This window comes from Phallusia mammillata, chromosome 4, assembly GCF_965637545.1.
Source record: "Phallusia mammillata chromosome 4, kaPhaMamm4.hap1.1, whole genome shotgun sequence".
NCBI classification, from domain to species: Eukaryota; Metazoa; Chordata; class Ascidiacea; order Phlebobranchia; family Ascidiidae; genus Phallusia; species Phallusia mammillata.
Genome location: NC_137255.1, coordinates 30,187,611 through 30,199,436, shown reverse-complemented (window position 1 = coordinate 30,199,436; position 11,826 = coordinate 30,187,611). Strand labels below are relative to the sequence as shown.

The window sequence follows — 11,826 nt, the reverse complement described above, 5'->3', positions numbered from 1 at the left end:
ACTTAGCGGTCACCCAAACCAAACCTTAAAAAAAACCTGCATAGAGGTATCTTCGAACACTTGCGGAAAATTATTTTTGCTTGTTACAATTGCTTAAACCTTACACCTCATCACTTCGTTATCGCCAGATCTTCTTTTGAGATTCGTTTTTTTGCGTTTCTGCACAGGTTGGCATGCTTCCTATCACGATCGAATCGAGAATTGTAACATTGGGTTGCCAATTCAGTAAGGTTAGGTACATGTCTCTTAAAGCTTTAATACAAACATATGATGAGTAAGCTGCAGACAAGGCACACTGTTTTGACCTATAAAGTGTGATAAAGTTTTATTGGGTTGATAAACAAAAACGAAGACCTCAAGCAATCAGTAAAAATAACAAGACGAAAATGAAGGTAACTTATAAAAGTTCTACAGATGTAGATATACTTAAAATTCAAACAATTTTAACCACTTCGTGAATTTATGCTTATCTTAACTTTTTGTTGGGAGTTTAGTTTAGCCGAAATCAACATGAGGCAATGAAATAATAAAAATGTAAGAATAAGTATTTATACACTTCCACTCCTTGGATATATGTAAAATTTCGATTGAAAATGTTTCGCGCCAAATCATAACGCGTCACAATCACAGATTCTAGTCTCTGTGCAGTGTGAATCCGATTCGAATCCGGCTGAGAAGGAGACCAATGGATTCAAAAACCGGATCAACGAATGTTTGGATCAAAAGTGAATAAATACTTCCGATAAAATTCATCTGAAATAAAGTTAGTTTGTCAGACTTTGAGTTTAGTGCTTGTGTTTTTATTAGTGAAGCTACAATACACTGGTAAAACTAATGTTTAGGTTATGTCTATGTTTTGTTTTGAAACATATGCAGTAGTGACAATAGGTTAATGTATATGTTTTAACTTTAATTATCAAAATAGTATTGTAATATTAAGGGTTGTGTAAACAAAAGTATACCACAGGCGTTACATTAAAATAAATTTATGCTAGTTGATGAACCTAATCTTACAGGTGGCGTTTGTTGTGTTTTGTATATTAGCAACTTTGGCTTGCGGTGGTAATATGGGAACTGTGTAATATTTAATTCAGCGTGGTCCAATTGCAGGCCCGTGAAAGTCCAACGTTTTAATTACAAGATTAAACGACACAAAATACTGTAAAAAATTCCCATTGTGACGCATGACAAGGCATCGTTACATGTAATAAAGGGTTCTGCGTAAACAAACCAGCAGTCTGCCATTTTTGCGCCATGGAGTAGAAACTGAAGGTCATAACATTTAAAAATAAAAATAAAAGGGTTTTGACAGGAAACAAAATTATCTATTGGTTGAAAAGGGTGTATAACCATCCTGATGTTTTCTATAAGCAATTTATGCATAATTGACGTGATGTCTGGATTTTGATATTGATGTGGTAATGTTTGGAGTCAAGAAACGTTACATATTAGACACTAGCCCAGTAACGTACCGACTATTATTGGCCCGCAACCAGAAAAAGTTGGACCACACTGTTTCAATCACACTGTTAAAATATGATTGACAGCAACCCTAACCTCAAATATGTCTATCCTATTGTGCATGGAAGTTTTATTGCATTTAACTTATAATTTACAACAACTCAGACCCCTTAAATGTCACATTTCAACAACTTGCCACCTACATGCACCAATGCTGATAACCTTACCTTGATTTTAAAGCTCTTTATGCAGGGAGTTATGCACCATATACTGAAGAATGCTAGGCAAGCGAAATGCACACCCCACATAATTGCACAAGGTATTCCGAAAAGTAGAGCCATAATTTTGTAGAACCAGTATTTTGTGACAGAGAATACTTTATAACTTGTTCCCCAGATTGTGTTGAAACTATGCGAGCCTTCAGGTTCAGCTATAATGTCTGCAAAGTCAACCTGAAAAAAAAAACACAATACGGATGTAAGGCTTACTTACATTGTAAGCAGTGGTGGGATTTAGCCGGTTCGCACCGGTCCTGTAGAACCGCCTCACGAAATTTTATGAGATCAGCGAACCGGTTAGCATTACTGGTTACTGTCAATGGACTTTTTGTAACAGAACCGGCTGAAAAATATGACTTTTGTGATAGAACCGGCTGATAAAAATTTGAATGCCACCACTGGATGTAAGCACAATATATGTTGTTTGTTTGTCATGCCGATGTAACAACATGGTTTATTCCAATTGCAGACCTAATACTTTGAAATATGGTTTGACATACTTTAAATTTATAATGTATTTAATATTTACTGATATCACATTTTAGGCATATGTCTTGCTGTTTACAAAGGGTTTTAAAATACGGGATAATGTTTAGGTGGTTTTGTTGGTTGGAAATACGTTCTTGGAAAGGACTTGCGTCCGTGACCGTGGATTATGCGTCACAAATGGATTACTTATTACGTCAGTGAGGGTAATATGCGTTCATTACACGAACTTGTGTAAACTCGTTATAGATTAGTTGGTCTTTTGTTTCTTAATTTTAGTTTCTGGCGAATATATAGCGACGATTCAAATATGTGGTACACACTAACATTTGACGTCACATTTAGCGGCACATATTCGATAATAAACCGCGGCTTGTAAAGTTTTTTTACCCTACAATTTGTACTGCTTACAATCGAGGCGCCTTACATTTTAATGTCGAACCGATAATTCCCTGGGTTGTGGTTTTTCTGTGCCGTTCGACTATCGTACGGGTAAAATCGTGTAACACAAACAAATGCAATTATGAAGTAACAATGACCCATGACTGTTTATGATTATTATCGTTCCTCTCTTTATACCCGAGTAATTAGACTTAATTCTGGAGAGATCGGATTACAAATAACGTTGATCTTTCATTGACATACATCAGTCTCCGCTTTACCATTTTAAGATGATTTATAACAAGTTAATATCTTACTGTCTAAATGCGCATTTATTTCTGACCTTGACAATTTCCAGTTTGACCTTGAACCTAAGTCCATCTTACCTTGACAAAATCTTGTAAATTCTTTGGATCCCGATTGACGTAATCAACTGATGACGTTTCACTTGACGTCACCGGTTGTTGTTTTTTGACTTGTTGAAGCGAGTCCAGTTCAACTGTGTCCGTTCCGCTGATGTCCATTGCGTCTTTTTCCGAACCGCCAACGTCCGCGTGCGACTTTGACACCTCCAGTGCGATGTCGTCGAACGATTCGCGAATACCCGACATCCGACTGTGAATGTCCGCTTCGGAAAATGTGATCGACTTCGGCCGAAATTCGGGGCTCTGACTCCCGCAGGATTCGTCGGTTTTATCAAGGCCGCTTGCTCGTGATGAGTTCCTACTACAATCAGTACAGTCTGCCATACTTCTAACTTTACTCTGATTTAGTGAAAGTTCTGCGAAAAAATATTTTTATGGTTTGGTTGCAAGAAATAGCATTCTGCAGCGATTTTAACTTACAAGTTCCAGCTAAAGCTATCCTGTACCCGTACCACTGGTCTTCAAATGTCCACTAACAATTTAATTTGAGAACTTAACTGATACAGTGTAGCAGAAACGAGATTAAAATATGTTTGAACATGTTAAGATGAACATAAATTCACAACTAACTTAGGATTAGTCCTTAAGCGTGCATGCAGACTAACGATCACGGCACACTCATGAGTTACATACTGTATATATTCACAGTACGCCAGGCCTATTGAATGCGTTATACCGAATCAGCCTGGCGTACTATGATACTTAAACACGCGAACAGTTTAAACAACAAGAACCCTCACTTCAGAGTAACAAATCGAATCGGTAAAAAGAGGTTCAAACACGAAATATTATAAAACCCATATTGAAGTTTTTTAAATCTTAAAACAAAACTGGTTGCAACTTCTGCACTTCTGCTCATTGCAAACTGTCGTCACTTTCATTTACATCCTTTACATTTGCTTCTGTTTGTTAAACTGAATCCACATATACGCGTGTTAAACCTTCTCTCCACACAAGATATTCGCGACTGCTTCAATGAAGTTTTCCACAGCGGCTGCGTTGCCCGTGACGTTCGAACCTTTTTCTATTTTCTCTTCTATCTCACTTCAACGAATAATTCTGTTCAAAGCTTTTTTCTTTGCAACATTTGTTTGTTGTAATTTAGTTAGATATTAAAGTTAGGAGTTTTTTACTAAAATACTAACATGTAAAACGCAATCTGTGCGCCTTATTTGACTTTCTGAGCGGAATTTAGGGATTACGCTTTACTTGTTTATTTAAACTTCAATAGAAAATGAAAACTTGTAAATACAATTTGATTGAAGTTATATCATTCTTCTGGCTTTTATTCCTTTGCAATATTTTACCTCAGTCTCTCTGGGTTTTGCAGCAACTACTGCGATAAATTCTGTTCCAAATCTATTCACTGACTAATAACTAACGCCACAGAATTATTAACATTTTCACTGTATCAACATTACTAAAACAAACCTCGGTTTATATTGTAGCAGATATCCTAATTACCATTAAAGTCACGTGCTTTTAAATGCACCAATCAAATCCTTAATCTGGGAATCGTGACCAGTTTAAAATAATCCGTAAAAACTTTTCCTAATACACGTAAACATACGCAGTCCTGATGCTATAAGTACTTATTGTGACATCATAACCATCATTGTGACATCACTACTGTTGTTGTGACATCACTACAGTGTAAGACAAATCTCGTGCCATTACAGTTCCTTCACCACGTGTGACCTTGTTTGTCCTTCAAAGGCATTTCGCGCCTCCACTTAATTCACACATTGCTCTCAATCCTAATTATCGTCACCTATATGCAAAGTAAAGCGTCTGTGACGTAATAAGAACTTGAATTATGACAACACTGAACACCGAATGGACTGCTTGTATTGTCGTTAACAATCGGTGTTTTGTATAAGCTTTAAGCTGGGATGTTTTTAGAATTTTTGGTTTCGACGGAAAAACACATAAGCCAGAATTTCGTTGTAAAACATTATAACGTTTCAACATTTCCCTGCCATTGTAAAATGTATGTAACTACGGGTGTTTTTGTATGAAAAATACGAAGTTTACTGACAAAAAGTATTGGACCTGAACAAAAATCACAAAACGTTCGAATGTTGCGCAACGAGAAATTGGTTTGTATAATATTCGAAATTTTGTCCGTTGATTTAATTTACTTCATTGTCTAATTCATATGAAAACAAACCAACAAAAAAAACAACGTTTGTGGTGTATTCTTTAGAAGGTAACCAATTTAGTTTTTGTAATTGTGACCGTTTTGAAACCCTTGATTACGATGTAAGTTAGAGTGTAATTTCGATTTACGAATTTTGCTGTAAATATACTTGGTTTTGATTACTCGTGCATTGTGATTTTGCCTAATTTGCACTCTTTTACCTCTGTTCTTATATTGTGTGGTTGAGAATCGGTGCCTAAAATTTCTGTAAGGTTTTAGCTGCATGAAAAAATGGAGCTTTGAGACATATGTCTTTCCTTGCCCTCAGCCAGTAGCAAATATCTTTTTACTGAGATTACGTGAGCAAGACTTGCTAGACGATGAAACAACTGGTTGCAATTTAGTGAAAACTGGCGTGTTGTTTTTGACAAGTTTGCTTCTGCATCAGTGGAAGTTTTGTTAGCAGAGACAACAACGTAAGAGGTTGTTTGTCAAATGTTTGCGCCAAAATTGTAGTTTGCTCCGGCGTTTCATGCCATAAACAAAGCGGTGTTGATTCTGGTTTGACTTCACAAATATTTCTGTCGTATTTTCACGATGCTAAATCTAACTTTCTGGCCTAAATTTGATTTTATTTGCATTTGTACCACAGTCAGTTTCTCAATCGTCACATTAAAGTGGATTTTACTTTCTTTGTGTTTTTAACCTGAAAAGTGAAAAAAATGTGTATTTGTATCTTATTATTTGTTGCCCAAAAAGAGTTTCAACCATCTTCACGAATTTGCAAATTAATTGGATTATTTTCCCTTTAGCCAATCAGGTTGCGAACATAAAGAAGTTTCTTGGTTTGCCGCAACCACAAAAAAATTAGGAACATTGTTACTACTAATTCATCTTGCTTTATGTGAATGTTTAGAAGTTCAGTTCAGTTTAGCCAAACGTCCCATTGTGATTTAGATTTAAAAACGTTTTGTCTTAAATAACCCCTGAATTTATAAAGCTTTTAAGATCTGTCCCTAGATCTTTATGCCTTTACTTTTTAATTCAAGTATGCAAAACAATAAAACAAATGTGACACTTGTTGTATTATTGAGTTGTATTATAATAATCATAAACGATAGAAATAAAAAGCACAACATGTAGTACGACACAAGTACAGTTGTCATATTATCACCATGGTTACAAAAAAACTTAAACAAATTTGTCGCGTTTGCGATCAGCGTTTCTGCGTGTTTCTAACAAAACGCTTTGCAATAAATATCGAATGAGTTGATTGATCATCATGTGTTACGTCGCAATGGCAGTCAAACCACGTGTTTCTCTGTCACCACGTTAACACTTTTAAACATCTTACTGCAGCTCAAACAAATCGGGTCGCAAAGTGTGGCTATTACGTCACGCCAGCACGCACCCAAGCATGACATGTGGATCATGTGACTTTTTCTGAGCGGTGTAAAACACCACACGGTGGCGCACGAGAGCACGGCAAACCAGAGACCCCAGAAAAACCCCGCCGGAATGCCGCATAAAAAACTTATGATCGTGTAGCAGCAACTTTTTCCGAACCCGTACAGCTCCTTGCTGGCGTGCCACGAAAACTTGGGTGTGTCGAATCCCTCAGGCTCGGCTATGACGTCACAGAAGTCGATCTGACGAAACAATTTGTTTTTAATCAAACAAACAAGAAGAGGTAACCCGTTGAGTATAAATTAATGATCGGAGTAATTTGTTAGACGATATTTCATACATATTTGTCGAAATAAAGCAAAACAGTTTTAAACTTGGTTACAAAGCTTTACAAAAGTAGTGCCTCTAATCTAAAATAATTAAATTGTGAATTTTCAACAGATATTTTATGATATAAACGGGTATGTATGTGGCCCCTAATATCACTGATGGTTTCATGAGCATTTGCCGAAACGTTTGAACAATAAAGCATTTCGCTTTTTACGTCTATTAGGGCCATTATATTCGCCATTAAACTTATGAACAGATCCGTGTATAATGTTCCAATTTTCTTTATAATTTTTTCATTTAGGTTTCTACAAATGTTTCGCCGCATTCGCCACACAGACTTGATATCACTAATTTATAATTTTTTTCACTTACCTTGAGTTCGTTGTTGATATTTTGGGGATCTCTGCTTGTTCTCGATTTGAATTCCTGCACTGACATCGGCAAACCCTTCACATGGTTGCGATCATCGCTTAAACCAGGTTTTGTGCCGTTCTCGGCAGGTGGAAATAACGGAGTTTTTCGTTCATCATCTCCCCGACAATATTCAACTTCATCGGCCGAGTTTCGGTCGTCGACTTCACGCAGAGATTGATTCAATCCTCTCATCCCGTTGTTGAGTTGTGGTAACACAGGTAAACTGCTTCTCCGCGATGATATCGTCCAAACTGACGAGCCTTCGTCCAACTTTGGTCTGCTCAACTTTCTTAAAGCCTCGCCGCCGTAAACTTCTCCGGCCAAACGAAAGTCACCTTCAGAATAACTCGTCATCATCGGACTTCGAACATGTGACGTCACTCCCCTTTTCTCTCGCCTCTCTCGTTCGCGAGAGAAGTTCAAATTATCCGGCGAACTGTCAATCAACCTTCGAGCGCTCAGCAGCTCCCTCACGAGGTCGTTTTCTTCCGACAGAACAGGACTTATGATGTCATAGCGTGACGTCATGTTTACGTCACTCTGAACTGCGGAATTGTCGACGCCTACTCTGTTGTTCCTGATCATGTTGTCTGCAAAGTATAAGGAAAACGTTTATTCTGCAATGTAACTGATTTATAAGTTGGTTTTACTTTTTAAAAGTGATGTAATAAAGCTTAAAACAGCTGAAGATCAAGTTCATAGAGCTCTTCTGGCATTTGAAATTTTATTCCGACGTTTCGACGTCCAATACAGGTCGCCTTTATCAGGGTAAATAACACTGATGACAACTAGTACAGTGCACGACAAACAAAGGAGAAAAGAATAAAATTACATTTGCCAGAAGAGCTCTATGAACTTGATATTATGCCTGGCAGCCACAGCTTATGTACAGCTGAATATACATAAACATTGTAAATATCCTGCAACTGTGTGTCTACTACTTGCAAAATAATTCCATTTTAGCAAGTTATGTAAAACCGCCTTCGTTTCAAAGTGTCTGTTTTCTTGAGCAAATGTGTGATGCGTCTGCCACTGTGGCTTCCATAACACTTTCTAACTCACTTTTTATCAAATCCCTTTTCGAATAGAATCAGAGATCAATAACGTGAAACATAAGTTATAACTTTAGCACACCAAGCAAATTTGATTACGCAACACAACGTTTGATTTTACCGTTTAAGTTTTGCTTTATGGCGCTATATGAACTCTAAACGCAAAAGAATTAAACCACCTTGTTGTTGTGTTTTGATTTCTTGTAATTGCCCACCAACATTCTTTAGCCAGTCAATTTTCGACATTTGCAATAGCTGTTGTGCAATAAGTTTCCAGTGTTTGTTGCAAGATAAAACATTTAGACGCGTCAGACGTTATGACAGTTTATTTGCACAATACCTACAAAGTTAACCAAACATTATTTGAAGATTATTAAACACTTTTCTGTTCAAAATAATGTTTGGTTCCAATTTCAACGTTTGTAGGCATTGCGCATACCTTTATGCATTCCCTACAAGCGAACCTTTCTCAAACCACTTAACGCAAAACCACACGTACTTGCTAAACAACATACACGTTATGTATCAATACTACCCTGTCGTCAATAGAATGGTTAACAACTTGACTGCCACAGAAACAGACAAGCTTACAGCTCCATGTCTCCTTATTAGCACTTCGTCTTACATCGGACAGCTGTGCGCCGAGGTTTTGATTTAAAAGCATGGTAGACACACATAATGTCAGGAATATCATTCATTTAAATCAAAATCTATTTTAACCTTTCCGTTTTTCCGATTTATGAGGGTCAAAATATCTAAGAAAAATCCGGTTTTCGTGAGAATATTCCGGTTTCAAACCGGTTTTGACCGGTTTCTGCTTCCTACCGAACCTCCAAACCGGTTTTAACTGGTTTATAAAATCAAAAATTTTGACCCGATTTTGGAAAAAAACCTTAAGGCCTTTCCGCTTTTTCGATTTTTGGGGGTCAAAAATTCAAAGAAAAATCCGGTTTTCGGTGGTTTTCGTGGGAATATTCCAGTTTCAAACCGGTTTTGACCGGTTTCTGCTTCCTACCGAACTTCGAAACCGGTTTCAACCGCTTTTTAAAATCGAAAATTTTGACCTGATTTTGGAAAATACAGTAAGGTTATAGCCTTTCCGTTTTTTCGATTTTTGGGGGTCAAAAAATCTAAGAAAAATCCGGTTTTCGGTGGGTTTTTGTGGGAATATTCCAGTTTTGAACCGGTTTTGACCGGTTTCTGTTTCCTACCGAACCTCCAAACCGGTTTGAACCGGTTTTTAAAATCAAAAATTTTAACCCGATTTTTGACAAAACCCTAAGACAGGGGTGTCCAAAGTGCGGCCCGCGGGCCAAATGCGCCCCGTTGCGGCATTTTACGTGGCCCGCTGCTGTTTTTTTCAAATTTATGTGTTGCGTATGTACCGAGTACCGGTATAGTTTGGATTACGTTGTGGGGTTTCGGCGACTCGTCACTTCACGCAAAAGCCGTCTATGGAACTTTATTTGACGGCAAAAAAGGAAGTGTACATGGTGCTGAGGCAATATAATCCCACAATTTCCTTAAATCCCGTATATTTGTGTTCTAATTCTAAAAAACGTTGGCCCGCGGTCGACTTCACCTGGTAAAAATTGGCCCCCATCAAAAAAAGTTTGGACACCCCTGCCCTAAGGCTGCGTTCACACTCGGGCACCGCGGTAGGTTTTCGCTACTAGGAATGAAACTTTTTGGTAGTATGAACGAAACGTCACCTCCCGAAACCTGGTACGAAAAGAGGTGGTTTCGCACCTAAACGTGGTCGTGAAACCCGTGTCTGAACGACGCAAGGTTCGAAAACCGTGACTGAACGAAGCAAGGCGTGAAACCGAATGCTGCGGTTTGTAATAAGTGCTGTCTATTTCGTTACTGAAGTGTACGTTTGCGTGCCTAAAATGAGTGAACGAGGAATACTATGGTCTGAAGAAGAAGTCACAAAATTAATTGTTTGGAGTGCGGAGGAGGTTCATCTCATGATTTCAACGGCAAAGGGCCATAAGAAGGTGTTTCAAAAAATTGCATTGGGTCTACATGTGTGTAACTCAATGAGTTAAAAAGGAAGTCTTGATTGAGCTGTACACGTCTTCGTTTTTGTTTAGTAAGAATCCAAAATAAATTTACACTTGAAAACCTTCCACTTAAATCCATGTTTATTCCTTTTTATGAAAATGAAATGCATTTAAATAAAGTCTACGAACTTTTTCAAGCAGGAACTGCACAGTTCATTTCAACTCTAATCTGCCATTGCCGAAAATCAAATAAAACTGGCGATAGTAGTGAGTTTTTTCAACAACATCAGGTTTGAAACCACACTTTTGTCTCATCGCGAAACCTCTCTTCAGACGTCAAAACCTGTCGTCCACACCAGCAAAAAACGCGATGCCTAGTCGCGAAAACCGTCTAGTATGAACGACGTTTTTTGCTCAGTGTGAACGCGCGGGGCATGAACACCAGGTACGAAACCACGGTGCCTCTGTGTGAACGCGGCCTAAGACTATAGCCTTTCCGTTTTTTCGATTTTTGGTGGTCAAAAAATCTAAGAAAAACCCGGTTTTCGGTGGGTTTTTGTTGGACAATTCCAGTTGCAAACCGGTTTTGACCGGTTTCTTCTTCCTACAGAACTTCGAAACCGGTTTCAACCGGTTTTTAAAATCGAAAATTTTGACCTGATTTTGGAAAATACCCTAAGGCTATAGTCTTTCCGTTCTTTCGATTTTTGTGGGTCAAAAATCTAAGACAAATCCGGTTTTCGGTGGGTTTTTGTGGGAATATTCCAGTTTCAAACCGGTTTTTACCGGTTTCTGCTTCCTACCGAACCTCCAAACCGGTTTCAAGCGGTTTTAAAAATCAAAATTTTTGACCCGATTTTGGAAAAAAACCTAAGGCTATAGCCTTTTCCGTTTTTTGATTTTTGGGGGTCTAAAATCAAAGAAAAATCCGGTTTTCGGTGGGTTTTCGTGGGAATATTCCAGTTTCAAACCGGTTTTGACCGGTTTCTGCCTCCTACCGAACCTCCAAAGCGGTTTGAACCGGTGTTTAAAATCGAAAATTTTGACCCGATTTTTGACAAAACCCTAAGGCTATAGCCTTTCCGTTTTTTCGATATTTAGTTGTCAAAAAATCTTAGAAAAATCCGGTTTTCGGTGGTTTTTGTGGGAATATTCCAGTTTCAAACCGGTTTTGACCGGTTTCTGCTTCCTACCGAACCTCCAAACCGATTTCTACCGGTTTTTAAAATCAAAAATTTTGACCCGATTTTTCAAAAATCCCTAAGGCTATAGCCTTTCCCTTTTTCCGATTTTTGGGGGTCAAAAATCTAAGAAAAATCCGGTTTTCGGTGGGTTTTCGTGGGAATATTCCAGTTTCAAACCGGTTTTGACCGGTTTCTGCTTGCTACCGAACCTCCAAACCGATTTCAACCGGTTTTTCAAATCGAAAATTTTGACCTGATTTTG

The 11,826-nt window shown here is 38.0% G+C and overlaps 2 protein-coding genes across 2 annotated transcripts; both read right to left on the bottom strand.

Annotated features, from left to right (window-relative positions):
- Window positions 1–308: 308 nt before the first annotated feature.
- LOC145223067 (caveolin-1-like) lies at window positions 309–3,420 on the bottom strand. Its single transcript, XM_080089370.1, has 3 exons — window positions 2,993–3,420; window positions 1,689–1,913; window positions 309–753 (listed from the first exon to the last, which is right to left on the bottom strand). The coding sequence occupies exons 1-3, from the start codon at window positions 3,353–3,355 to the stop codon at window positions 634–636; spliced, it is 708 nt and encodes a 235-aa protein (XP_079945496.1). The 5' UTR covers window positions 3,356–3,420; the 3' UTR covers window positions 309–633.
- A 2,817-nt stretch (window positions 3,421–6,237) lies between these two features.
- LOC145225219 (uncharacterized) lies at window positions 6,238–8,854 on the bottom strand. The gene is made up of 3 exons (XM_080091904.1): window positions 8,554–8,854; window positions 7,281–7,912; window positions 6,238–6,820 (listed from the first exon to the last, which is right to left on the bottom strand). The coding sequence occupies exons 1-3, from the start codon at window positions 8,618–8,620 to the stop codon at window positions 6,476–6,478; spliced, it is 1,044 nt and encodes a 347-aa protein (XP_079948030.1). The 5' UTR covers window positions 8,621–8,854; the 3' UTR covers window positions 6,238–6,475.
- Between the last annotated feature and the right edge of the window lie 2,972 nt (window positions 8,855–11,826).

Coding starts and splice junctions, on each gene's coding strand:
- LOC145223067 (XM_080089370.1), bottom strand. CDS start 3,355: ATGGCAGACTGTACTGATTGTAGTAGGAACTCATCACGAGCAAGCGGC. Junction 1,914..2,992: donor ATTTACAAGATTTTGTCAAG/GTAAGATGGACT, acceptor TTTTTTTTTCAG/GTTGACTTTGCAGACATTAT. Junction 754..1,688: donor TAAAGAGCTTTAAAATCAAG/GTAAGGTTATCA, acceptor ACTTTATTTCAG/ATGAATTTTATCGGAAGTAT.
- LOC145225219 (XM_080091904.1), bottom strand. CDS start 8,620: ATGTCGAAAATTGACTGGCTAAAGAATGTTGGTGGGCAATTACAAGAA. Junction 7,913..8,553: donor AATCAAAACACAACAACAAG/GTGGTTTAATTC, acceptor TATACTTTGCAG/ACAACATGATCAGGAACAAC. Junction 6,821..7,280: donor ATATCAACAACGAACTCAAG/GTAAGTGAAAAA, acceptor TTGTTTCGTCAG/ATCGACTTCTGTGACGTCAT.